Source organism: Corvus cornix, chromosome 2, assembly GCF_000738735.6.
Source record: "Corvus cornix cornix isolate S_Up_H32 chromosome 2, ASM73873v5, whole genome shotgun sequence".
NCBI classification, from domain to species: Eukaryota; Metazoa; Chordata; class Aves; order Passeriformes; family Corvidae; genus Corvus; species Corvus cornix.
Genome location: NC_046333.1, coordinates 19,161,011 through 19,188,618, shown reverse-complemented (window position 1 = coordinate 19,188,618; position 27,608 = coordinate 19,161,011). Strand labels below are relative to the sequence as shown.

At 36.4% G+C, this 27,608-nt stretch overlaps 1 protein-coding gene across 1 annotated transcript in view; it reads left to right on the top strand.

The window, feature by feature from the left end:
* PLXDC2 (plexin domain containing 2) overlaps positions 1-27,608 on the top strand; it is a 262,129-nt gene that overhangs the window by 166,998 nt on the left and 67,523 nt on the right. Inside the window, exons 5-6 of the mRNA XM_039549163.1 lie at positions 16,058-16,180; positions 19,018-19,136. Coding sequence (XP_039405097.1) covers positions 16,058-16,180; positions 19,018-19,136 — 242 coding nt within the window. The remainder of the gene's footprint in view (positions 1-16,057; positions 16,181-19,017; positions 19,137-27,608) is intronic.

Sequence of the window (27,608 nt, the reverse complement as noted above, 5' to 3'; positions counted from 1 at the left end):
AGCATCCTGATCTACACAAAAATCACCCGTGTTTGAAAACGGTTAACAAGGGAGAACCAGAAGAAGAAAACAAAGCAATGGTAGTAGAAGTAAATGTACAAACCTGTAAAACCTACATATACAACAATTAATGCCATCTGTACAAAAAAAATAGACAACTTGAGAAAGTAAGATGAAATAAGGAAAAAAAATTGTCTTCTTTATTCTGGAAAGAGAGGTAGCACCATCCCTCTGCCCAAAATAACCTGCCACCTTTACTGGATTTTCTGTATTGACTCTTTTAAATATATTCTCTGCTTGCTCATTTCAATAAATACTAAGAAATAAGAAACATATCAGTGGCATTATAGAGATGTTGCCTAGCTAGCAATAATATATACGTGACAGAAAAGAAGTTTTTACAAAATATCTTTTCTACCCAGAAAGTAACCATATGATCTGAGCATTATAAATGCTTAATTAAATGTACTGGACAAAAAATTATTTTTGTTATTGTGATTTTTAAAGAAGCAATAACCTTTATGCAATGAAATCTTTCCTCTCTCTAAAGGTGGAAGGAAAGATGGAACAGGAAACCAGGCAAGAGAGATGGAATTCACTTTCAGTTAAGGCATATATTTACTTATGTAGTCAATGAAATGAGAAAGGTAATTCAGAACACCTAACAGCCTTCTTGGATGAAAGCTATTAGCATCTGCAATAGGATTCCCTCCTCAGAGCTGGCCCCTTCCCCCTCTGCAATCTGGAAACACGCTGAGAGAGCAGCGATTGCCGAGCATGCAAGGATTTCCTCTCTTGTGCTTAAGTGAATGTATGATTTCCATCTGCCAGAGGTGTAAATACAATTTTCATTTGAAGTTGGATGGAAAGTCTGGAAGAAGCCTAAGGCAGAAAGGTCCCCAGGTATGGCTGAATTCTGTTTTTCTATGAGTCTGTTCAGCAAAATGGAAAACACTGTCCATGGCATTCAGCCACTTGTGCTACAAGACCTATCTGACTGCCAAGAGGACCGTGTGTGAATGTCTCACTAGGGCTGAAGATCCATCCTGACTTGGTGCTCCCAGATATCTATGCTGTCTTTTAAGGAGGTGACTTAAGTGTGTAGAAGTTTGAACTTGGATTCCGTGTATGGCTGAATGGTAGCTGAGATTCTTCTTGCTATGATTATATTGGTAGGAGATAGAGACAGGCGTTCTCTTTGTTAGAAAAAATGACTAAGTGGAAAACAAGATTTCCTGTCAAAACCACTGGCGTTTTTTTCCAGTGTGAGCACCCTAAATATTGACTGAACTCTATTGGTACTGAGGGTCCTTCTAGCCTTTGCAGACACAGGCCCTTAAATACTCTTATAATTTGCTAAATGTGAAAAAACTCATCTCTGCAACTTGTAGAATATTCAGCCATTTAGGGCTTTCATTTGTTTGTGTTTCCAACTATTGTGGAATAACTGAAGCATTATGTACTGTCATAAAATGAATGGATTTTCTGTAGGTTTCACTGTAAATAATGTGCATGTATTTTATGAAAAATTATTTTCCTGATTATTTTAAAATCTACATTAAAATTTAGTTTTTATATTTAACATAAATTGAATAGTGGAGTCCTCTCTTTGTGATTCTATCTTGTGAATTCATCAGTCTTATTTCAATAGGCATTTTTAATGGCACTTGGTCCTTCTACTCTTTCTATAGTTTATGTTAAGTGATAAGAATTAAAGAGACATGCCTGCTTTTTTTTCTATTGAAAAATGGCTTGGCATTCATTTAAATCAAATTTGTAAGCCATTGTTTTCAACCAGGGAAAACTTAGGGAGTTTTCAAAAACTTTTTTGAAAACTTAGGGAGTTTTCAAAAGCTGAAAGAAAGTGTGAGGTTATGAGGTTAAGAACCAATGCCATAGAGAAGCATTTCTGGTTGAGTGGTTTTAAGTATCTTGTTATAACAATTTTTTTTTTTTTTTTTAACTGGCTTATTTTGAAGCTGAACATGAATATTGAACACACTGATCTTGGATGACCTTGAATGTTAGACATTCAAGTTCAGAATTTTCATACCATGTGATTTTCTTCTCATGCCTCATCACCGAATCTGTGTACTTGCAAATGAGAAGAAAACCTATGTCTCTCCAGTTTTCAGCAGCATCTTTCAGTGATTGTTGAAAAGGCTTTTCAGCTGTCTTAGACATGTAGGCATGTGATTTCAGTTCAGGAAGAGGTGATTAGGTCATCTTCCTAGAACTGATGAAAAAGAAGTGAAATCTAACTATCAGATTTGCTCTTACTTTACACTCACAGAAGTAAAAAAATTTGTTAGATGTAGTTTAGGCCAAAAGTTTTAGAAGGTTGAGAGGTAGTAGATTAGCCCAATGAGAGTCTTAAGTGGAAATTGAAAGCTCAAGAGATGTCCAAAGTGACATTGATCATACCAAGTTGTATAAGGCTGGGGATTCATGAGGGCTTTAAATTGACATAAGCCTTCACAGCCAAGAGAAGAAAGAGTTTCCATCCCTGCTGACCCTTCCTGCTAGCTATCTTGGGATAGCAGAAGTGCTTATACTGCAGTTCAGTGAGGTGGGGTGATGAAGCATTGGTATTATTGCTGGCTTAGTTTTCTGTTCCTTGGTAGGAGATATGTGAAAGCAGGTAAAGTGGTTGGGTCCACTTTGGCTGAATGTGACATTGGATGAGGATGTGAATTTAAGTCACCTTGATGGGTTTATTAAACAAGATAAAGAACTGAGAAGTTGTATTTCACTGGAAAAGTGTGAGTTTAGTCTTGGAGGCAAAAAGACTGGCATGAAGATCATTAGTGACAGATTGGTAACAACTGCTTTCAAGGTTATAAACACATACTGGGCTTTTATTTTGATGCCAGCAATCTGTACTGTACACAAAGGGAAGGCAGTCCTGTTTTGTGATGGGAATTTCAAGTCAGTTTCCCCAAAAAGGTAGGAAGGGGAAAGTTTTCACTTCTGATACCAACCATCATTTTAACAAAAAGCTTCAGAGAAAGCAACTAGACATCATTCTCTGGTGACTGCTACTTGAGTTTGGGCACTACCAGAGCAGTCCTGTTTCCACTTTCACCTTTCCACTTTTACCAGCTGCAGAAGGAAAAACAGCAGTGACAACATGGAATCTGTACATAATTACATTCATCCTGTGGTACACCTGTACCAAGTTTTCTTTGCTGATCTTAGTTGACATCTTACATTATTTAACTGAGCACACACAGATAGAATCAATATAAGTCACGTCAGTCACACTGGTAGAAATCCTCATCAGTGGTGTTTTTGAGATGTTGTCTAGTCTGTGTGACTGAGTTTGTGCAAAGAGTAAGAAGCTGTAATTTAGGTTCATCTCCAAATAGAGAAGGATGGGTAGTGAATAGAGAAATTAGGGACAGAAATATGTTCTTTAAAATCCATGTAGAACTTGCATCTTCTGCAGTGCTTTAGGTGAGAGAAGAAAAGAGCTGACCTAACCAATTGGAAACTGACCTCTCCTGCTCCAGGTAGCTTAGTGCAAAAGAGGCAACAAGCACCAGAGCACTAGTGCAGTTCAGGAGAGGATATCCCTCAGCTCTCTAGCCCAGTATTATCACTGAGTAATAGATACAGAGATGATCACAGCAGGTTTGATTCGATGGCTTTCTCAGTGTATCAGTCCTGTTGATCACACATGTCCCAACCATTATTTTCTCTGTCAATAAAACATATTATTCTATTACATTGTATGCCTGTGTATATCACACTCAAAGTTTTCCTTCTGTCACTTTGTTTGATGTAGGAAGTTGCATGACATCCTATTTTTCAAAACTCCTTTCTGTCTGATACCATACAAAGAAATCAGGATGCACACGATAGTAGGTCTGTTAATATCAACAAAATCACTCTGCTGCTCTTGGTCATTTGCTTCCTCACCAGCGGTCACTGAGCTCAGAAAGCTGTGCTCTAACAGTGTCAGAAATCACTACAACTTCACTACTCACTGTTGTAGTGACTGACCTATGTCAGCAGTGTACAGATGAAGCTGGGTCTGACCCCTTACCAGGTTCCTGTTTTTCTGAAATGTCTCATAAAATGTTTGTGTGATTAAAAGGATTGCACTACCCTTTGTACTAGCTATTCCTTCTTTACATTCCCAGATGAATCAAACCTTCAGGGGGCTTTTATTTGGACTCGGTAACGAAATCTTGGTTACTGCTAGCAATGACTTGCCCTTTATATACTCATAGTACAATTAGTAACAGAGGGTAAGAAGCTGGTTCTTCCTTGCTTATATTTACAAAACGTATTTCTGGTCAGAACAAATTATGATTTTTTTTATGTGTTTTCCTGTCCATGGTGAATTTTAAAACATTGTAATCATCACTGAGGACTGGCCATTGCAGCTAAGTCCCCAGGTCAGAGAGGATGGACCCACAGATTTGTGAGCAGATTGTCAAAGCATAAATAGTACTGATGTTAACCTTTAAAAATTTGCTTTGTTCTCTTAGTGCCTCAAAGAGTATACTCAGGGTGGACATTTGAAATCTTTTCTTGCTGGCTTTTTCTTAACTTCTTGACAAAGGTCATCAAATCCTGTGGTAAAAAAAAATGTGGTCTTTTCCCTCTATTAAGAAGTATATGCACCTTATCTAATGAGATCATATACTCTCAACAAGTAATTGTGTTCCTCAAAAATCAAATGTGAGTTGCCGTACTGATGGCAACTTGTGAAAGTAGCAGCTTCTGGGGGTAAATTTTGTACAAGAGTAAAAAGTAATAATCAGTTCTCTAATGGAGCCATGACAGCAGACAGAAGGATGACAAGCCATATGCTACACTCTCTCAAGGGAAATAAATAGAACCTGCATTGTTTTGTTCAAACTGAATGAAGTAAAAAAATTCATAGGTTCTCCATTTTCCCTCTGCTGCCATTCATGACCTGCAACAATGAAAACAACTATGAGTGCAGGTGGTAGCTGAAAGCAGTTTTGTTTCAGCACCTGCCTGTGCATGCTTCCTGAATTTAATCTTTCAGGAACTTTATTTCTTAAAAAAATAATAGAATGAGAACATGACTGTATTTTGTTTTCGGGATTTCATGGGAGGTAAGATTTTCTTCTTGCATCTTGGTGGTTTAATCCATGCTCTCCATTTTGTTATTCATTCAAAAGGAAGTGGTTAAAACGCTCATGGAAAAAACTTTCACCACTCTTCTATAGCTGTCATCTGATGTGAAGAGCAGCCTATTGTGTCCTTTGCCGCAGACAGACATTTTCCACCAAAGCATGATGAAGCAGCCTTATCCTCATTACAGCTAATGTCTGTCTAAGGCTTTCTACATTAAGACTAGACTTCGAGGTTTCCTGATATGACTTTTATCTTTTGGGTGGGTGATGAGTCATGGGGCTACAGTTATGCTTCACCAGCTCCTAATGTTGAAAGGAATGAACATGTTTTCTTTAGGCAGACCCTAAATGGCTTTTTCTTGGCAAATACAATCCAGCCACATCTGATGATTACTTTTACTGAGTCTAAACATAATTATGTTGTAACCTGCACTTTGGCTTAGGAGGCAGGGATCACTGTTTATGAATCCTGCGATTACATGGCATTTACCACAGATATCCTATTGCTGCTTGTAAGTTACCATATGATTAAATGACCAACATTTATCATCAGTGTGAAGTGTGCATTATATCATATGTCTTCCATAACATAGAACAACATTGTAACTTAAGTCTTCCATTTTTTAGAAATTAATTTTTGGTCTAGTTTAGTCTAAAGACATTTTCTGTTTAGTTCTTATGCCTCTTCCTCCAATAGTCCTATTTTAGCTCATCGTGTGATGGTCAGAAAACCTACATAAAACATTTTCAATCTCAATCATTTAGAGTTTCTTTCCGATCATGTACCAATGCATAGTGAATTTATGAAACATGACCCAGTCTTTTGCAAATGTCTAAAAGACATGAACCATGTGTTTTCATGTGTACTTTTACTGAGGCACAGAAACATAAAACCCAGTTTGATGTTTCTGTTAGTACATGCTCCCTGGTGCTATGAGGCACCGCCTGGCAGGGCTAGTGCTGTTGTACAATAAAGTGCCCAGGCAATCCATCACAGCATGTGCAGCATTCCACTGATGACTACACTTGAACCAGTTAAAAATGTGTTAAAAACCAGCCATGAGAACAGCACTCTACATGCCACCCACGGCCTAGCCATGGCCTATTTCCTCACTCTAACTATATGGAAAAGACAAAAAAGATGGGTTATCACAGGTTTGAGGTCTTCAGATGGAAGGATCAATTCCCTTGTGCTCCTCAACTTCTGCCTGCACAACTCCAAAACAGGTTTCTTAAAGGGACACCCACATTTTAAAAATGTCTTGAAGTAGTACCAAAGAGCTTTCCTTTTTTTTTATGTCCATAAGAGAAGTAATTTCACTCTTCCCTTTAGAGTGTTTATTCACACACACAAACACTATTTTAAAATAGAAACCATAAAGGTGTCACTTTTACTTCAGTCTTTTTGTTCAAAGTTGAAGCTAGTATACTTTCCATGACAGAAATTTGTAATCATTTCGTTCAAACTAGTACTGATTTTTTTTTTTTTTTGGTCATTTATTCTTTTTGGTCAGATTATTAAAACGTTGGACTTGGAACCATGATACAGCACCGGTTCTGTTCTAATAGGAAGATAAGGGCAAGCTTTTTCTTTAATTAAAATAATTAATTTGAAAAGACAGCAGTGTAATTAGCCAGTTTGACAGTGCAGATTTTCCTGACATCATTATGGGACTTTTGTTAAGTTTCTTGCTTAGAGAGAAAGTTTCATCTTTTTGGATCTGGGTGAATATCTTCCTGTATTAACTGCACTGAGAAAGACGTTTTGGCCTTCCCATTCCCATTATGTATTACAAAGTTGTGTATGACCAGGATGGTAAAGACCATGAAGGTCTTTAGTATTGAAATTTTATAAAAACTGAAAGATCATAGAGAAACACTTGATATAGGCAATATTTGTCTTTATGGAAGGGAAATTGGTCCATTTCCCCACCTGTTTGCAGAAGGTTTTTTTGTGTGCTTTAAATTACAGATCAATACAGTGCTTTCATGTAATGTAATTTGCATTAATGTAAACTAATGTAGCAAAAGAGAGGAAACCCAAGGGAATTACTGATGATACCAAAGATAATGTGATTTAATTCCCGGATTCTAAACACTGAGACTAATATATTCTAGATTTTCCCCAATTAGATTTTTGCCTTTTCTCTGTTTAGTTCTGCTCATGTCTCTCTAAGCCAGATGTTTTCATAGATTAGCTCCACAACTGAAGAGCGTAGCCCAAAATGATTGTGAGGTAACAAGTGGACAAAGGAGGCAAAGAATGGACAAGACCAAAATTGTCTCAGCTTCAGGATACAGTGTGTCTGTTACAAATCTGGCTGGGTATTGTTGTCCCTGCTTGTTGTGTGTTCCTCACCACCTGCACCACCTGCAGCCTGCCACCTTTGCTGCCTACACAACATTTGTCCACTGCACCAAGAGATAGACAGGCAAACTGATCTTGATCAAAAAGGTTTGGTTTGGGGTTTATTTACTTTTGATCCAGGGTAGAGGTTCCTCATTCAAAGCATTGCCTGCTATTAATTGCACTAAGATAAGAAATGAATTGGTGGTGAAATTTGATGAGTCATGTATCTAGTCCTGGGCATCAGGCCAAAATGACAGAAAGGGGCAGAGCTACCTGCTTTTCCTTTACAGTGGCTGCATTAGAGTCTTCTTGGGATGCAGAGTTGAACTAGAGAACAGGTTAATATGCTTATATTCACACAACCTTTAACTGAGTAACACATATGAAGAAGAACCTCTTTTGAAACACGCAAACATAGCTTGCCTCCCCTGAAGCCCAAGTTGCACATGGACATTTACCAGCTGCTATCTCACTGTTTTGAGCTGTACATTCACTGCTGAATAGTTCTGGTTGAGGCAAACCCATGCTGCCTCACCTCTCTGAACTCTGTCCAGCACAAACATATGTGGTGGGAGAACAAGGCATCAGACAGCACGTAGTTGTGGCAGGATGTTGACAGTAGAGCAACACAGAGCTAAAATCCCTTCTGAAAAGTTCCTGATAGAATAAAAACCATCTTCATTACATGCTATTTCAGTGTTATTTTTTTATGTATGTATGTGAAATGTAATTTAATGGTGTCTGAAACTTCTCTAATGTTTCATGTTAGCCTCTGCAGTCTTCCCTGACATGCTGTGTGCTGGTTTTTTATGTGAATGTAGCTTAAGTAGTTTGTGAAGGATTAATACAAGCATGCAATAGCATTATACAATGAGTGTGGAAGTAGACTCTACATAAAACCCCCAAAGTTGTATTTCAAATAACATTGATTTGTTGCAGTAGAAACCCAGACATCCACCAAACTGTCTTTCAGTTATGAATAAATTTTAAGCAGGCTTTTTAAATTTTGAAAAATTTTTTTTTGTCTTCTGCAACCTTGTTGCTTCAAACTTCTATAGAATGAATGACAACCCAGTTTGATGGCATTGAGCATTTTTCTAACTCTATTTTTCTTTTCATTACTGAATTTTTTGAAACATTGGAGAATAATGACTTCATCATGACCAGAAAGTCTTTCATTTTTTTTAATTCCTGTGTATCATATGATTCAAATTGCCTGTGATTTATCAGGTAACAAATAACTTTAAAAGTTAGATGGAAGAAAGAGGAGAATAAGCAGAGCAAGCATAAAAGCTTATGACAGTTATTTTTATTAGACTCTGTGGCAATATAGAAGGAGAGAGACAGCAGCAAAAGAAAAAAATCTGTATTGATATTACAACAGTTTGATTCAAACATGAAACCCATTATATTAAATGTCTTCAAACATTAAAAGACCATCCAAAAACCATCCAGTACCATCCAAACTTTTTTATTGATGACAAGAGCTGTTCAGGCATGAAGATGTTTTATCCAACCAGTAAATAGCAGAAATAGACTGCAAAATAATAGAAACAGACTGCAAAATGCTAGAAACAGACTGCAAAATTAGATTTCCCTCTAACAGCTCTATTCAAGCCTCTTCCAAGGATTCAGCAGCGCCAAAGATACTACAATGACACAGCTGCTATGATATTTGTCCCAACTGAGATAATCCTCCTATCAACCTCTTTTGTCTGGTTCCAGCCTGTCTAGGAACTGTGTTGGTCTTTGCCTGAAGCTGAGAGGCCCTTGGGAGCTATCACATGGTGGTGTCTCACCGAGTAGATAACATATTTCATGCCTCTGTCCAAGAATTTTCTCTAAGGAAGTACGTGAATGATCAGAGAGGAACAGATACAAGTCATTAGATTCTACATAACATTTGGGTTTCTTTCTCCTGAAGTTTAGAGCATTGCAATTTAGAGTCATTAAAAGTATGTGAACAGACACTTCAGTTACAATTATATTTGCAAGTTCTTTGCTGTCCATCATTGTCCTTACTTAAAAGTCCTCTTGCTCCCATGTTCTACCTAGTGGTATCTAACAGTCTCCTGACAAGGCATGTCTTGTGGCATGTCAAAAGAAAAACATCTACTGGAAGAGTTTCACGATATGTTATCCCCTAAATTCCTTCATTGAGCTGAATAGGATATTAATCAGAATGGATTATATTCCACGGGATCACGTACTTTTCACAAAGAGGGTGAATAGCAGAGAAACTAGAGCAAGCTGGAAAACTTACTGACATTTACTCAATGTCATACATTGCACGTTCTCAAATTTTCCAGATAATGCTTGCTTTAAGTATTAACAAAGCAGCAGGAAAAATAATGGTGAAAAACTAATTTTCTGGCCTTTAAATATCTACATAAGATAACACAGAAGTACAGAGAAGAGTAAGAGAATTGTGGGTAGCTTTTCTTTTTACCCTCATGCACAGATTCACAGGAAGACCTTGTAAGGTTATGCAATTAAGAAACACTGTTATGCCCATGCCTTCTGGGGTTTAGCTTTCAGATAGCCCACTTTTCAGGCCAAAAGAAGAAATGTGTTAGACATTCAATCTAGTCAAGCAAAAACAAAGCAAAAAAATATGTATAATCTCTCTTTAATTCATTTTTCCCAGAAGGCTGGGAAAAATCATAAAATAGCATGAGAGATTGGTTCATTTTACACTGTCTTGAAAGCTCATTAAGGTATTTAACTTTCATGGATTGTCTGAGGGATCTGGAGTTACTGTTATCCTTTTGTTTAATTACACTGTAATCTTCAGTCAATTACAGTGATGATAACAGTCTTCTACAGACATAACAATAAATTAGCCATCTGGGGATAAATGACATTACTTAAAGCTTACTTCACTGAAATATCAAAGAAAAATTAAAGTGGCTATATAGGACAAGGCGTGAAAGTAAATTGCATTATCTGTTTCTAGAATTCAGCATTGCAATGTATTTTAGGGGCTTAATAGCATAACATATTCTTGAATTTGCTTAATAAAGAAATAGTTGGTGGAGAAATATCAGGAAAAGCACAGGCAAAGCACATTTCAGCATAGTTGAAAACAGTGCAGTGTTTTGGGCTATCCTTTATAAGCCTATGCAACACTTTTCAGCTTCACCAAAAAAATACATGAGCAACACTACTCCTGATATTTTATTTCCCCATATCTTGCCATCTTTCCATTGAATGTAAATGTCTCTTGTGTAGTTTATTTCCAGAAACAAGAATAGATTCATCAGGTTTTTACTGTTACTGCTGAAGAGAAGAAAAAGAATGTAAGATAAAAATGTGGTATGTCAGAAGCAGTGAGATGTAAAACAAGAAACATCCTGAAAATAAAATGCTAGTCAAAATTCTCAGCACCATTAATCAAAACAATTACCAAAAAATCCTATATCACCCTAGACTTTCAACCAAAGAGAAAACTTGCCACTCTGGATCAATCAATTATAAATTTTATGTGCTCTTTATGAAAGCAATGACGTGGCTATTTGAAGGTATAATTTCACATCAACTTATTTCACTGATGTTATTTAGCACCAGCAGACACAATGGTTCTTTTTCTCTCTTATTTTCTTTTTGCCAGAACATTTTTTCCTTTCTGGAAGACAAAAGGTATTATACAGTGTAAGTAACCTGACCTGGGCAAGAGCTAACAATTACTGAGAGTAAGACTGGTATGTTAAGTGCTGTTTCAGCTGCAACTTTCCACCTATCTTCTACTATAAAATTACTAAACTAAAAATAAGTAAATTTTAAAAACTCTTAACAAGATACAAGAAATTCCAATGATTCAGGTAAATAATGTTATTTTTGCATACTAGGTAAAATATGGCATAAGTAATATATAAAACGATCAAAATATTAGGTTAAGTTTTAGGTTGTATTAGAGGTTGTGGTAATGTTTAGGTAGTTGGGTGACTGCCTCTATAGAAGCAGGTGAGGGGCTGGACAGAGACAGGTCCACTGCAGGGGACACGTCCACTGCAGGGGACAGCTGAGCCTGTGAATCACCCTGGTGGCACCTCTAGGCGAACTTATTTAAGAAAGGGTAAAAAATGTTGCACCTCAATGTCAGGAGTGAGGCAAAAAGCATGAGAAAAAACACTGTGAATGCCAAGGAGAGAAAAGAGGGACGAGGTTGTCCAGGCACCAAAGCATCTGTGGAGGAGACCAGGCTGGAGCAGGTATTTCTTCGCAGGCCGTGGAAGAGCCACACTGAAGCAGACACCCACGTTGCAGCCTCTGGAGGACCCCGCACTGGAGAGGTGGAAATGTCCTGGAGGAACCACGGCCTGTGGAGGATTCTCACTGGGGCAGGTTTATCCTAAAGGACTGCAGCCCATGGGAAAGATCTGCAGTGGAATAGGAAAAAAATGAGAGGAGAAAGGAGTGACACAGATGAAGTGTTATGAACTGACCACAAGTCACATTCCCCATCCACTGCTCAGTGGGGAAGAGGAGGTAGAGAAGTTGGGAATAAAGGAGTGACACTAACTAACTAAGCCTGGGGTAAAGGGAGGGGTGGAGGGAAGGTGTTTTAATCTGTCTTTCTTTCCCTCTATGCAAACCTATTTTATCTGGCAGTGAATTAAATTAACTTTCCCCAAGTCAATTCTTTCTTGCCCGTGACAGCAACTGGCAAGTGTTTTCTCTGTTTATGTCTGGACACACACATTTTTTCAATTTATTTAGTCCCCTTATCCTGTTGAGGAAGGGCTCTGAGAGAGCAGCTGGGTGGACATGGGGCAGATGGCAAAAGTCAAGCCACCACAGAGAGAGACAAGGATTTATCTTACAAGTTAGTTATCAGCTATCTTATAAGATGGTTATCCACCTAGATCTTTCTTTTTTTGTTGTTGTTGTTGTCTACATATCCCATATCCTACCCTCTCTTTAGACACACAATAGCAATTTCAAAGGACTCATTGCCTGTGCTGCCTTGAAACTATATTTTGTTATTCTGTTGGCAAACTGTCAAAAAACTTTCCAAGTGATACTGAGTTTGTGCACAGTTAGGAATATAAAAAAGCAAGTCACAGAAATCTCATGTGCAGAGTGTTGTAACCTTGTACATTAAATTTTCTTTGTAAACTTAATATGTTAGCGTGCAACAGATAAGAAGCATATTTTGGAATGGGTAAATTCAGACATAAAATGCGTTTTTAAATCAAGTCAGGGTCCTACATCAAGTGGGACTGTACTTTCATGCTTAAGTGGTTATATTTTTTTTTTTCCATTTGTGTGAGTGTAAATTTGTACACTGAGAACTAGAAGTATACTCTTCTTGATTTACAAGTGGTTTTAGTATTAGTTCAGCCTTAGTTTTAGTTAAATTTATATGTACATATTAAACTTACAAAATGCTGAGCACTTTTCCCCTTTTGTCTTCATTCCAGTATTTAGGAGCATATTATTCTTCTAGGTATAGCCTGTGGAGAGTTTTGGAAAAGAGCTCTACCAATGCCTCCCACAAAGGAGAGATTAAGTGGTTCAGGAAATTGCAGGTCTGAAAAATTCTTCCTTGACTAAATGAATCAACCATGAGCATTTAGCATTGTCAGAAAATTAGGTCGCAGATAACATAAGCCAATTTTCTGCAGAGTTCCATTCCAGAATAAGTTAATTTTACATTTGCTACTCTTTTTAATTCATAGTTGCAATGATAAAATGTCCATGGTCAACGGTGGCTTCATCTTTTGAATCTCTGGGATGATTTGAAATGACTTTGTGTTTCTTTTCAAGTTGTTCCAATGCATGACTGGAGTTCTCATTAGAATGATCTTCATGCAAGGCCTGCCTGCTTCCCAGCTATCATCCACCTCCTGCTTTCCATTTTTGTTTATAGTAGAGCTGCATCCGGCAAACACTTCGAAATACGCTTTGTGGTTACTAATTACTTGGGCTGATTTACTTAGTTATGTGTTTCAGCACAATTAAGTCCTTTCTTTTCCTATTGTATCTGCCTCATTATTAGTTACAAGGGTGACATTTATACTGTAAATGGGACAAAAGCATGAAAGGGAAACTGTGTAAATGTAGGATCATTGTGCAAGGGATGAATAAGTAGTGAACTGTTAAGGCTAATTATAATATATGAATATAGATTCAAAGGTTTTTTTTGTATTATCTTCAAAATATTTTTGAGGAATGGTTTCAAAGGTATAGACCTACCCACAACTGTGTTAAAAGATGTGTGGACATGTCCACAGGGATAATAAGCAACACATAATATGAAATACACTTCTGTGAAATCATACATATTAAAAATGTCTAAATAAGCATACGGGATTATTTATCAAGGGAATGACATTAGCAGCAAACAGTAATAAGCAGGAAATAGTAAAAATGCCTTTCAGGGACTATACTTTAACAAGGTAGTTGGCTATCCCAAAATAAGTAATAGAATAAAATTAGCCAGACTTGTGTATTCTGAAAACTTACATTTATAAATGACTTGTAAATATGTGTGGGCAGATTCTCTTTTTAAACTGGTGTTTCTCTCTCCCTATAAATTACCAAAAGAGAGAAGTGGTCTTTAGATATTCAATTGGAGGAAGCTGCCTCCCAATCTTCCCCTCTGCCCCCTACAGAAAAAAAAAAAGTTTTTGTTTAATCCTAAGAATTAATTTAGTACTTAGGGAGTGCCCAGATATTAACATACTGTATCTTTTGAATACATAGATATGTTTTAAATGAAGAAAAAACGGCTCAGTTCCTAGGTCACCCCTTTGGCAGATGCCAAATCTTTGCAAGTGAATCTTGTTTTATTTTCCCCACACTTGACTTTTTCTTAGGTCTCCTATCACCACCACATGAGTTGACTTCACAGAACTATAAGCAGTCATGCAGGAGAATTACTCCAGAGAATCACTTTGTTTATCTGTTTGTTTATAGCATCTTATGACTTCTAGAACTAGTTCCATGAGCTGTTGTCAAGCATTTAACTACATATTTCAGAAGAGTACAGGAGTAGAAGGATGCCTAAAGCACTCCAGAAACTTATTTTTTCATGCACTCAGAGGTTTCCTATATAATATCAAAGAAATCTGTTAATGAACCCTCTCATCTCACAGTAGTTAGGATGGAGATATTGTTAAGAAAGTGAGGTTGCACACTAATAGTTTTTAATGCTATACATTAACAGCAGTTTTGATCAGGTTCTTATTTGGTTTTGGAACTTCACAATCATGTTTTAGAGTTAGATTTATAGGCTCCTTCATCACTGTTGTATTGCCATGATACTAAATGTAAGAAGAAAGGATCTCTTGGGCTTGGCAATGAAAGGTGTTGCAGAGGGAGACTCTCAATACGATTGAAGATGGAAAAAGAAACATAAACCAGCATAAATAGTGTTTAAAATAATGCTATAATTTGCCAGTAAAGAATTATATTTCTTTGATATGTCTTTCTAATAACATTTTTCATGTTAGAAAATTTTCAACTCTAATATTATTCTGGTTGTTGAGATGTTTGCTGTTGGAATATACGTCACTGAATCAATAGAAGTAGAAAAAGCTAAAACATCATCAGGTACCATCTGGTAAACACTTTAGGAGGAGAGGTAATATGCAAACCTCAGTTTTAAAGATCTGACTGTAGCTCAAATTAACTTAAAGGCAAGGGGTAACAAAAAGACTCATTCTAGGGCAATGGGAGTTTTTAAGTCAGGCTTTGGTCTGGGGCACTTAAAGTAATTAGTTCCATTAGCCAGTTGGAGTTGGCAAACCTAAACAACACAGGTTTATTTGTAGACCATTTATTGTTTAAAATAGAAGAAGGTTCTTGCCATTAAAATACACTGATTTTTGCTTTGAAGAAAACTGCAGGATTACTGTATTCACCATAGATGATTGGTCTTCTTCCAAAGGAAGGACTCCAATTCCAAACAGTAAGAGGTTTTGGATGAGCACTTCAGATGAAAGAAGCCTACTGTTGTTCTGAGGACTACTGTCAATTCAGGGATGAATAGGGCAGACTAGTGAGACCTGACACAGCAGAGAATGTAGTAGAAGTGTCACTTGCCTTATAATCCTGAAAAAGTCTTATCTGTTCCACTCTTCATCTGACTTTTTTTCTTTAAAGGTTGTCACCTCCTGTCTGAAATAGTCCCTTACTCTGTGTCTCTAGAAATATGAAAAAGGGTTAGACTAACTTTTAAAGAGGTCACAAAGAGCATGAGCAAAACAAACTGCAGATTTTTGGAAAGGATGGAAGAAAGCACTATGGAATATGCCTGGTGGTAAATGGCTTATTTTCATAGTGCCACAGACTTGCATTTTGCCCTTAACTGGAGTTATTCTTCCTTGAGTTTTCACTGTTTTTATTTCTATACAAAACCTTCTTGAACTATTTGTTCCATTATTCATTTTGGATCTTGTTTTTTTGGCAGCCATCACAGACGTTTTTCTGAAATTTTAGCTCTTATATAATTCACTGTAAAATTTGTGGTGGGATTAATTTCTCTCAGATGACCCTTTAATGATCTGGCAATGCCTAACTCAACCTGCCATTCTATTAAATCTTTTCAGAATTTACTGAAATGGTCTCATTTTTTTTTTTATTGTAGGTTTCATATATACTGGAGAAGTTGTGCATCGAATGCTAACAGCTACTCAATATATTGCACCCTTAATGGCAAATTTTGACCCCAGTGTGTCAAGAAATTCAACAGTCAGATACTTTGATAATGGTATGTAGCAGTCCTTGATAAATAAATGTGTCTGTATCCCTTGGCTCTTATTATTTTCCTAAATAACTATTTTTGAAGGAAACAGTGAGGATTTTTAAAAAATTTTTTGTTCTTTTTTTTTTTCTTATTTTAGAGGCTGTATAAAGCATGTGACGACATCTATAAGTAATTATTAATTTTGAACACAGTAAAGAGTGATGAATGCCTTTTCTTTATCGAGCAGATGTCTTCTGGATGTTGAAGTACATAAAGTCAAGCTAGTAGTGCATTTTATCAGTTTTAAAAGGAAAAATCTGTCCTACATAACAGGGTAAATTCTGTTACTTCAAAATATATATAGTGAATACCATCTGCCCACTACCTAAAATGAAAACAGCATTTGTGGAATGCAATAGCAAGAATACATAGAAGCAGGGCAGGGATAAGGTTAATAAACCTGTCAATGACTAAGTGTTCATGGAGTCCCAGAATTGGAATCCAATACACTCATCTACACCAAGAGTTCTCAACAGTTCCTTGTAAAAAAGATTGAAAGAGGAAAAGGCAAGCTGCAGTGTTGTACTTGAAACTCTCTGAGAAGTTTCAAAGCCCTTGAATGTGTGGATATTTTTCTCTTGAAGTCAGTTATAATCAATATTTTAGAAACATAGCCTGTGTGGTTAAAAGGCATCTGGTGTCTTACCTCAGGCCTTTAGTGATCAACTATACTGGCAGTTAAAACTTAGAAAGTTTAGTATCATGACTTAATATCATGAGATCCATGACTCCTAAATCATCTTGGGTACACCTGTGCCATTTTACGTATGTTTATTTATAGTGAATTTAAGAAAAAATTTCCAGCATGTTCAAAAACATTTCATATTTCCAATATTATTTTTTATTCTTTAGGTCAGTTATCAAAATGTATTGTAGCTTTTATACCTAGTCATAACCTTTCCTTACAATCTAGTCATTGCAACACTTGTTTGTTAAAAATCCAGTAAAATACTTACATGAGAAAATCCTACTCCTTGCATGAAGAATTTTGAAACAGAAAAAGGTATAATTTTCTCTTTTTAAATTATTTAACATTATGGCCAGAGATTTTTCATCTTTATTTGAAGAATCTGAGGATTCTGGAGAAGATGTTGCTAATTCTCATTATAGTCCTGACTTGCAACCTTCCCACCAGATGTATCAGGCTGTATGACATGGCTTTCATGACAAGGTTGAACAGTACTTTGAGATTTTTGAGACCTTTTCATGTGTAATACATCATCTTTTGAGCTCCATGGGCTTTAGGACAAAGAATTTTCTATCTTAACACAAGTAAAAAGGAACTGAGCAGATTGTATCTTCAGCACCTTATTTCTTACTCATCTGTGCTTTGTCCCCATGAGTAAGTGCTCTGCCATAAAGCAGCATCTGTAGTGGGCAAGCACAGAGTGTGGGGATCCATCAAAGTCTTACTGATGGAGTTCACTGCAAGGAGCTTAGGTACACACAAATCTACATAAAAGCCCCTGGGATGAGACAACAGTTTGGGTGGCAGCTGATTTCCATTTTAGCTTGGGGTTCTGAGGTGCACATAGATCTGAAGTAATCAGTGACTAACTAGAAGAAATTCTGGCTAATCTTGCTCTAATAATTTTAGAAGCTAATTTACACTTAAAATAAAATTTAATACAATCAAATAAATATTCAGAAAGTCGTTAATGAATGTGTTCACAAAGGAAAAAATGCACTATTTGTGCACTGTGTGCACAATTAATGAGTATCTACTGTATGGAAAGACAAAAGGGACAATGTGTTGGACTTGGTGCACTGTGGACCCAAAATTTGCATGCTCATAGTTTCATGACAACCACTGTCAAGATGTGTTCATGACAGTTACAGCACAGATCTGTAACAAAGGATTTTTCAAGGATCTATCAAAAATATATTGAGCTGAATATGTACTGTATCATGAACATTCTAGGAAGAAAGGGAATTAAAGTGTGAATCAAAGCACATAACTCCTATTACTGCAAAAAAAGAGAAGGTTTTGAGGAAGGCATATAAAGATGAAAATGTTATTCTCAGTAAACACAGTTTCAGTGATAAGTGTCTCAACATCTGTAAAACATGCTCACAGGGTGTGCAAGTTGCTTGAGGAATATTTTTAGTGTGGTAAGTAGATATTCAGCCAGTGAACTGCCATGAATATTAACAAGGCTCTTTCAACTAAATCTCTGCATACCAGACTCATTATTTACCCCATCTATGAATTCTTAGTGAGTTTGATTTAAACTACATTTATTTATTGCCAACACCTAATATTTTTCAATTTGCAGAACATCAGCAAGGGCTTGCACCATTCATTAAAAAAAAATAATAAAGCTATTTAATTAATGCATAGTTAATGGAAGAATCTTAATTATTGAAATAATAACTTTTAGTGAGCAGGGAATGCTATTAGCACTTCACATTTCAAAGTCATCAGGATTTATGTATATCGTGTAAAGAAAACCACTGCATAGAAGTGGTAATGGCAGCACACCCCAACTGGTGATCCTACCTTTAGTGGTTGTTGATTTCTTGTGCAATTTCAAACAAGTTACTTGACCACTCTTGCTTTAGCAGTAGTTGAGGTGCTTGCGTGGCACTGTGGTGTCTACATTGAAGAGGATTTCAATTGCAACTTGTGTTTGTAATATCTTTGGCATTTCAAGGCGCGGAACTGAAAGTTGCTAAAAAGAGACAAATCACTATTCTTGTTTCAAGTAACTGCAGTTAAGTACTTTTCCTACAGTCAGTTAATATATTTCTCACATTTTTTTCTTCCTTTTGCCTCTTTACCCCCACTCTGGGGTTCACAGGCACAGCGCTAGTTGTCCAGTGGGACCATGTACATCTGCAGGATAATTACAACCTGGGGAGTTTCACTTTTCAGGCCACCCTTCTCAATGATGGGCGTATCATTTTCGGCTACAAAGAAGTAAGTTGGGTCTGAGAATTGTCATTTAAGTGGACAAATTACTTTATACATGTCAGGAATTTCCCTACATTTTTGGAGGGGATTTGAAAAATCAATTATATAAGATCATTTCATTATACTGCTTAAAAGATCACTATTTTGATGAAAATTATATTCTATTGTAAAAGTGATGTTCATACAATGGATTTTAAAACCATCAACATGACACAAATGTGCTAATTCTGGATTTCAGCTGAACATTTTTTGGGTGGTTGTGAGTTTTAGGTATTTAGTAAACTCCTGGTTTTTTAGTAAACTTCCCTTGGGTTTTGAAAGATAGGATCTAATTTTTTCACTTAGTTTATCCAATTTTGACCTATTTCAAAATAGTCTAGAATCAATGGCTATTGTTAAAAGGTCACCTTTTTCCTGCAGCTGTCATTTTTTGGCACTCACATATTTCAAAGTTCATGTATCTGAAACAAGAAATAACTGGTTTGTATTGCTAGCTCTGAGGTTTCCCATCTGTTTGGTGATAAAAGTGCTTAGATTGAGGCCATTTGGTTTGCCTTCATAGCACCTATATGTTGTCTTGAATGGGCTCTTGTGCATTCTGCAAGTATTTCAGAATTCCAGTTGTTGCTTTGACTGATTTTTTTTTTTTTTTTCTAGAGTTGCTCAAGCTCTGGAAGCTATAGCCTAGTTGAATTTCAGTGCTTTTGCCAAGAAAGGTTGGAGCAGGTGATCCTTGAGGTCCCCTTTCTGGTACTCTATGATTCTGTGATTCATGCAAATCAGAATCAGAAAGTAGAAAAATCTCTAGGGACAAAATAATTTCTTCTTTTTTGTTTGATTTTTTGTTGTTGTTGTTTGGTTTGGGTTTTTTGTTCTGTTTTGTTTTGTTTTGTTATTTTAATCTGTTTGGCATGCAAACTGTGACTTTCTCTTCAAGATGCAGGTCTCAGTTATCCTCTTTATGGTAAGAAACTGTAATCAGAGATACAACCAATTGTCCAGACTTGGAGAAATCTCTTTTCTCTTCTCTCTCTGCTATAAAACACTTGTGAGCCTTCAGGCACATTTTTCATGTCTGTGTTTTGCACCTTTAATGAAGCAGAAATAATAACATTCCTCTGCCCTTCACTAGAAAGCTAGACAAGGATCTGAGTTTTTCTACTAGCAGCAGTCATACCTTCACTTAAGACAGATGCCTTTGTAGCTTGGAAAAAGTACTTCTGCAAGATGTTCTTACTGGATGAGTATTGTAGAAACAAGAAACTTCTGGTATGCCCACATACATGACTTTCTTTGTCTTATGAAAGACACTCTGATGCAAGGCCTGCTTAGGGTTTTTTTCTGAATGTTAGGTACAGGCTACAGTCTTCATCTATGAAAATGCAGTTTATTTGCATTTTGAATCTGATTTCATGTAAGCTTTACTCTGCTTAGTACAATGGAGCTCCATTATACTTGATCAAAGGAGTGAGCACTAAAAGCTTTGGTTATCTCCTGTTCTTGAAACCTTTTTAAAGAAAAGCAAAAGCTTCTAAAGACTGCAGAAAATTTCCTGCCTTCAAGACCTAGAGAGGTGCAGAGGGACACTAGTTTTAAGATAAATTTGTCAAGAATTGTGTATGTATTCTGACATTAAAATGGTGACATTTTCAGGAGACTTCTATTCCTGGTTATGAGATGCACTGCTCTCCTGTTACTGTCCAGCCCTGTGCAAAATGGATCTAATAAGGGTGATGGAAGTTGCTGCTCTAAATTGAAAGTATCTTGTGTACATTTTTCACAAAAGCAAATGATGATGCAGAGTGTCAGGTAGTGGAAAACATTATTCATGTAGGAAGACAGGAGTAAATGGGCCGCTCCTTTACCACAAGTCGTTCCTAGAATTGCAGGCAAGTATGACATCTAATCCATGGATAGACAATTTCTGAGCTACAGTGCACAGGCTGCTTGCTCTCATTACACTACTGGAAGCTTCCTCCAAAACCACATTGCTTTTGTGGGTAGGAGTTATTAATGTTCTCTTCATTAATCTTGAGACAGAAAACTGTAATTTGCGAATGGAATAATGTGCTTTTTTGCTACTGCTGAATCTTTGAACTCATCCCCTTTCATGAGTTATTCCTGTACTGAATGGAATTACCAAACATTAGTGCTATTGCACATAACTAAGGAAAGAGACTTTTTAAAGTGGTAATAGTAATGTACTAATGATCTGTAAATCTTTTGACAAAAGATGTTTCTAAATATTTTGGAAAGTTACAACTAGAATATTCCATCAGAATTACTTGAGGAGTGGATTTTGAGGCTGAGATTTCCCAACAACTACACTCCTTATTTGCAGCCTTTACTCTATTACCTCTACCTCAGCCTTTCACCTAAATGAGGAAAAATAAATAAAATTTCCAATCACTGATCAGACACAAGTTGTCTGAAAAGGAAAAACATGACACTTATCATTTTAAACTTGGTCCTAGTGCTTATAAGTCTGGCTAGGAATTTATTTACTTTCCAGGGCTGAATCCTTTGCTTTCTGAGGAAGTCCTTCCTTCTGAAGCCATTTCTCTTGGCGCTGAGTCATGTTGTCAGGTGCCCCATTAACTCCAGTAAGATTACTTGTGTAAGTGCTCACTAGCGTGACTAAAAGTTGTACAAGATTTCTACTGTCTTTTTGGTGCCATTTTATTTTAGCATCACAGTTCATCAAAAATAACAGTGATGTATGGCAAATCTGAGAGGTCTTCATGGCATTGTCATTGAAAGTCTCCAAGCTGAAGCACCATGTAAGAAATACAGCAAACAGGTTGCCAGTAGCTTCATAAAGCATCCCACAGGGCCTCAGTATTAGTGACACCAGGCATTTATCTAGAAGAGTCTACCTGTAAAATAACTGTGATTAGAAATTTAAAGCAGATACAACTAGGGACTTTTATGTCTAATGCACTTTAGGTAAAGGTAAATTTTAATTTTATTTCTTATTTATTCAAGCAATTTGAGAGTCTCTTTTTCACATCCTTCCTGCTCCCACATCCGGTTTGCTACCTCATAAACCTGGCATTGACCACCAAGACAGGATCCCAGTGGAGGTTTGCTGAATACCAAAGGAGTTGCTCTGCCCAGTTTTCTGCATTCTGTTGTTTTCCCCAATAGGAAGTAAAATGAAATTTGCAATTTTTATCCAAAATTGAAAAAATAAAAAAAAATAGAAAAGGAGCTGAACCATCAGAAAAGAGAAATATGGCAACATCAGAATATCTTTCAGAAGAGTTAATTGTTAGGAGAAGGAGCTGTACAGTCAAATTTTCAAAATGTGAAAACAATTTGAAATATAACAAGGTCCTATAACAAGTAAAATATTTATTTCTTTAGCAATTTACTTTGCTTACAGTGCATCCATTTTAAATATTACTTTGCTTATACCAACTCTTAGTATTCTGGCAAATGGTCGATATGTAAAGAAACATCAGCTGGCATGATGATTTTACTGGTGTGATGCCTTAGGTTTTAACTTTTATATTTTTCAAATTCTGTACTGCTTGGTGTATAACTCTGAAGTTTCTTGTAGCCTGTTAACTTCTGCTCTCTCCTGCTAGGTAGACATAACAAAGCCTCTCCGGGCCTGCTTTCCAAGGACACCCAGACCGTCCTAAGCCCAAAAAGTATAAACCAAAGAGCCTCTAAGGGGGGCAAGTGGAGGGGAAATTACATTATTAAACTGAAGCTTTAATTGGAGAATTAACCCTGATATGCAAATGAACCAAGCCTATAAAAGTGTGAAGAACTCGTGCCCTGTCGTCCATCTTGGGGTCCATCTTGGCAGTAGCCCCTGGCTCTCCAGGGGGTACCTTTGAAGGCCTTTCAAATAAATACCTGCCTTATTCCCTTACTCCTGTCTGGTGTCTGTGTCTAGGAGGCCTTTAAAGGCATCAGGTGTACCTCTACTGCATACAAAATGCATTACAGTGCAAACTAGCCAGCAGAACATAGGAGTATAGAAGAATTTTGGCAAAGGCATATTTTTTATGTATTAGTAGTGAATTTATTATGTTCTAAATGTCACTGAAGTTCAATTCTCAAGCGTTTCACTTGTTATTAAAGAAAATAACTATTCTACATAGTCTTTTCCCATTAATGCTTAGAGCTAATGTTCCTTTGTGTAATATTTGGTTTCCCTTTTCGTCCATGATTAATACAGAACAAATTAGGCAAAGTTACCCTAGGCCTTGTTAATTATTTAGGATACTTTTCTTAATTTCATTGGCAAAGGCTTTCTTTGTTCATTTAAACAGTTATGGCTCTCTATTTATGTAGTCATCCAGAAACCATTATTAAAGTTAAAATATTTGCTCAAAATTGCCCAATATGGGGATTTGGAGAATAATTCTAAAAGAGGCTTGTAGTAGAATGAATTTCGATTCTAAAAAGGAGACAGAATTGAATGAAAATTATTAAATGCCAGCAGTTAAATAAAATTGATGCTCTTGCTAGGCATGACGGCAAATACTCTGTTTTCAGCAGCAAGAATTCAAACTTTGCTATTGTTTCCTGAAAACCAAAAACAAAATAAAAAATAAAAACCCACCCCCCAAAAAACAAACCAAAAATAAACAAACAAAAAACCCCAAACAAACAACAGCCAAAAAAGAAAAACAAAAAAAAAAAAAAACCACAAAAAAAAATCAAACCGAAAGAGCCCCAAGCAAACAAAAATTCCATAATCTGAGCGGGTATTCTGCCTGCATTATACATGTTTGGCATTTCTTTGCCTCTTTTATTGTTATTGAAAATATTAAGATGGAAATGATCTTTGTATTTTGAGGTGGTTAGTTTATGCAATTTAAAACTCTTGATTAATCTTCATGCAATTAGGCCTGTGGACTAATTAATTACTACTTAGGAAACTGGCAATGAAAACCCTATCTAAACAGTATTATTGTGTTCCTAATTATTATTTTGCAACATACTCTGGCTCTTATCTTTGACTCAGTTTTGAAGTGGGGCAGTAAATGCTTACCCCCTCCTTCAGAAGAAGGTTAGAGGCCGTGATTTTATTCCTTTTTGAAGAATAACATTCTGATATGACTTCACAGTTGAAAAGAATAAAATTTGAGAAGTCTGATGAAAAATAACGTCTATATTACAGACCCAATGATGCATAGGATTCAGCATAAATTCTAGATACCCTTCTCCCAAATGTTGTAGTATATAATCCAAAATATAGACATTAATGGCCTCAGTGCTAGTGTGGGAAGTTTATTCATAAACTGGTGACTTGTGCAACACAAAAGATCACATTGTCTGTGGTAGAGCTAACAGATGGTTTAGAATTATTCTAGCTAAAAGCCATTCTCAGAAGGTAATGCAGTAAAACCCTTGATAACCATTAGCAGTTGCATGTTCCTAGCTCTCTGCTCAACTATTTAACATGTCAGCCTGCTATGACATATCTTGCCATTCAGGTGAGAAATCCAGAACAGCAGCTATTTGCTTGCTACCTATGTTTTGCTGTAATTTTCCAAAAATTATTTTAATATTTACTACAAGCCTTCTGTCAAAAGGGAATGTTTCCTAATCAGCCAGCATATGGTAAAAGCTCATTTTATCTTGACATCTCATGCAAAAGATTTCACCTGTAATATGGCGCTCAGTACACACATTACCAATTTCTTTTTCCACACCTTAAAAATTAACGTATGTTTTTGTAAATACAGGTATAATGACACTAGTTTTTCAGGAGAATGAGAGTGTTCCTGGGTAGTGGATTGCTTTCTACTTTGACTGCATTTCTGACTGTATGATTGTTTCATTCAGGCTGCCCTTCAGAGCTGGCTATACTAATTTAATTTTCTTTTTGAGCTTACACAAGCACTTGCTTCTAAGCCCTGTTTCTAAAAGATATATCCAAATTTTTGACTCCTTCTTCTGTTAGACTGGACCCTACTACTTTCTTATTTGTTTTAGAAAAGATTCTTCAGGTTCCTTACTCTCATTAAAATGCCCAGCACAGAAGTGTGGACACCTGCAGGGATTTTGGCAAAATCCATTGTTACTTCTGCTTCAAATTTTTCTACTTTCTCCTGAAGTTTTCCTTTGTATTTTCTGTTCAGCTTGGCTACTGCATCCTGGTTTAGTACCTCATATCACTTAGTCATTCATAATTTTATTAACTTTCAAAGTCTGAACCAGGTTGTAATGAAAATGAATTTATTAAAAAAAAAAACCACTTGTGGCATTAGTACTACAAGAACCCATCACTCCTTCCCAGAAACAAAACAAAAACAAACAAAACAGAACAAAAAGATAAATTAGTTTGTTGTTTTCATAATTTTTGAGGGAAAGATGCAATTTGTTCAATAATTCAAAAATTCACAACAAACGTGATAAGGCACTAGACTACAAAGAAAGGAGTCTTGTTCAAGAAAAGCTGAGTGCAACTTCTGATTTACATTCACACAATAAAAATGAGTATTATCCATTTCATGCATCAGACACAATTTATGCCTTAAGATGACAATTTTGCCAGTCTATTTTGTCACACCTACTAATGCCAATTCCAAATACAGTGTCCTTCGTCTGCTGTTTCCTCTCTAACTTTGAAGAGAAAGCCATTGCATCCTCCTCATCAGTGCTTTTTCTAACTTAACTTTCAATAGCTTGTCTAGAGTACTCTCCTCAAAATCCTTTAAGACAGTTTCTTTGACAGCCAATGTAAGCTTTTCTTTCCAGTATTCTGAGACTATGAATAATTATCTTATTTTGTTTAAGCTTTCATGCTGCAGAAAATTTATAGACTTTTTTCTGAACTTAGTAAGTCTTTTATTTTGAAGAATTTGAAAATATGACTTTTGGCTGCCTTCTGTCACATTCTCCAATAACTGCATCAGAGCTCAGGTGATACAAGCCAAATTTAAGCTGATGTATTGCTAGCAGTATTTCCAAGTCAGTTCTCTTTTTTGTGTCAGCTTGACAATGTGCCACAAGCCTTTTTTGTACCACACCAGATCATGTATGCAAGAACCCCTAAAAAAACAGTCACTAAATTAAATAGAAGGAATGGAAATTTGACGACAATTTTAATTCACCAGAACTTACATTTTCTGTTAGTATTTTTAAATTTAGCTTTTATTAAACAGTTACCAGTGTAATTGGGAAAAAGCATAGCTAAAAGGTATTTAGGGAATGAGGAGAACTACTCATGCTTAAATTCCAGTAGTCATGCCATTAATTGACATGTAGACAGAATTGAATCCTCAGCCACTGGATGTGTAACCAGCTTTTTACTTCAGCATTTTTCTGCTATGTGAAAAATACTGGTCAACACTATAATATTGGTAGTTTTACACAGGTGAAGATAGAGCAAGCTATTGGGTTAGCTAAACTAACACCTTGTATCTCAAGAGTCTAACACTTGATCCACTTACATCTGTCTTCAGCCTAGAAATTTCTGGTTAGCTGAAGGGCAGCTTTGAAAAATAAGATATCCAACTGTGATCTGAAAGCAGCAACTGGCAGAAAGTCATAATTGCTCATAGAAACCTGTGCCTTGTTCTACTCCAAAGGTAGCTGCCTGAAGTTTCCAACTTCTGGTTATATCTTTCTGTGCTAGAATAAAAGACTCTTTAGCCCTTGAGTAGTTTCTCCCTGTCGTAGTACTTGTTTGTGGTAATCTAACCAGCTTTCCATTGAGAAAGTCAAATGCATAGAACACTTTTAACACTTTTGGTAGTGGCATTTGAGAAGTGGAGAAGTTTACAAAATATTTTTGTGACACTTTTATTCTTCCTCCTCCTAATTTTTCAGCATTTTTAAGAAACATATCTTCTCAAAATCTGTGTAATGTATCAGCAATGATCTAATTTTCAGGTGCAAGTAAAATGGTCGCCCTGCATCTAGGCTATATTTCACTGTTTGTGTAACCAAATATCATATCAATTGAGTTTTCCTGCTGAGATGTCCCTTCTGACTGCTAGAGTTGTTCATCCACTACAATATTGAGATTCCCTGGAGAACTGCTGCTTTCTAAACCACAGTCCCCAAACTCTACCTTGCGCTTTTTTGTCTGCATTATATCTGCATTTTTTTGCAATGTCTAACCTTGCTAATTGATCCAGGCATTTCATTATTTTTACTCTGCTAGTACCATATGGAGAACTGCTAGGCAGTAAATTTTTGTTTCCTTCTCAGTCTTGGATAGAACTTTTGAATGCTGGGAAGACACACTGTCAGTCTGAGCTCCTCCTTTAGTGGTGGCTGCTGTTGGTGATCAGTCAGTCTAGTTAATTATATTAATATTGCAGAAATGATACATCACTAAATTAAACCTCGTAAAAAATTTCAGTCTTATTTTATCTATACAAATATCAACAAAAGCTACAATCTTGTCCCAAGAATGGAATCAAACCTGACATTTCTTTTCATGCAGCTATGTTGCCCCATGTCAATAGCTCTGTGATGTAAAGCTGGACTGGTCTGTGAATATCT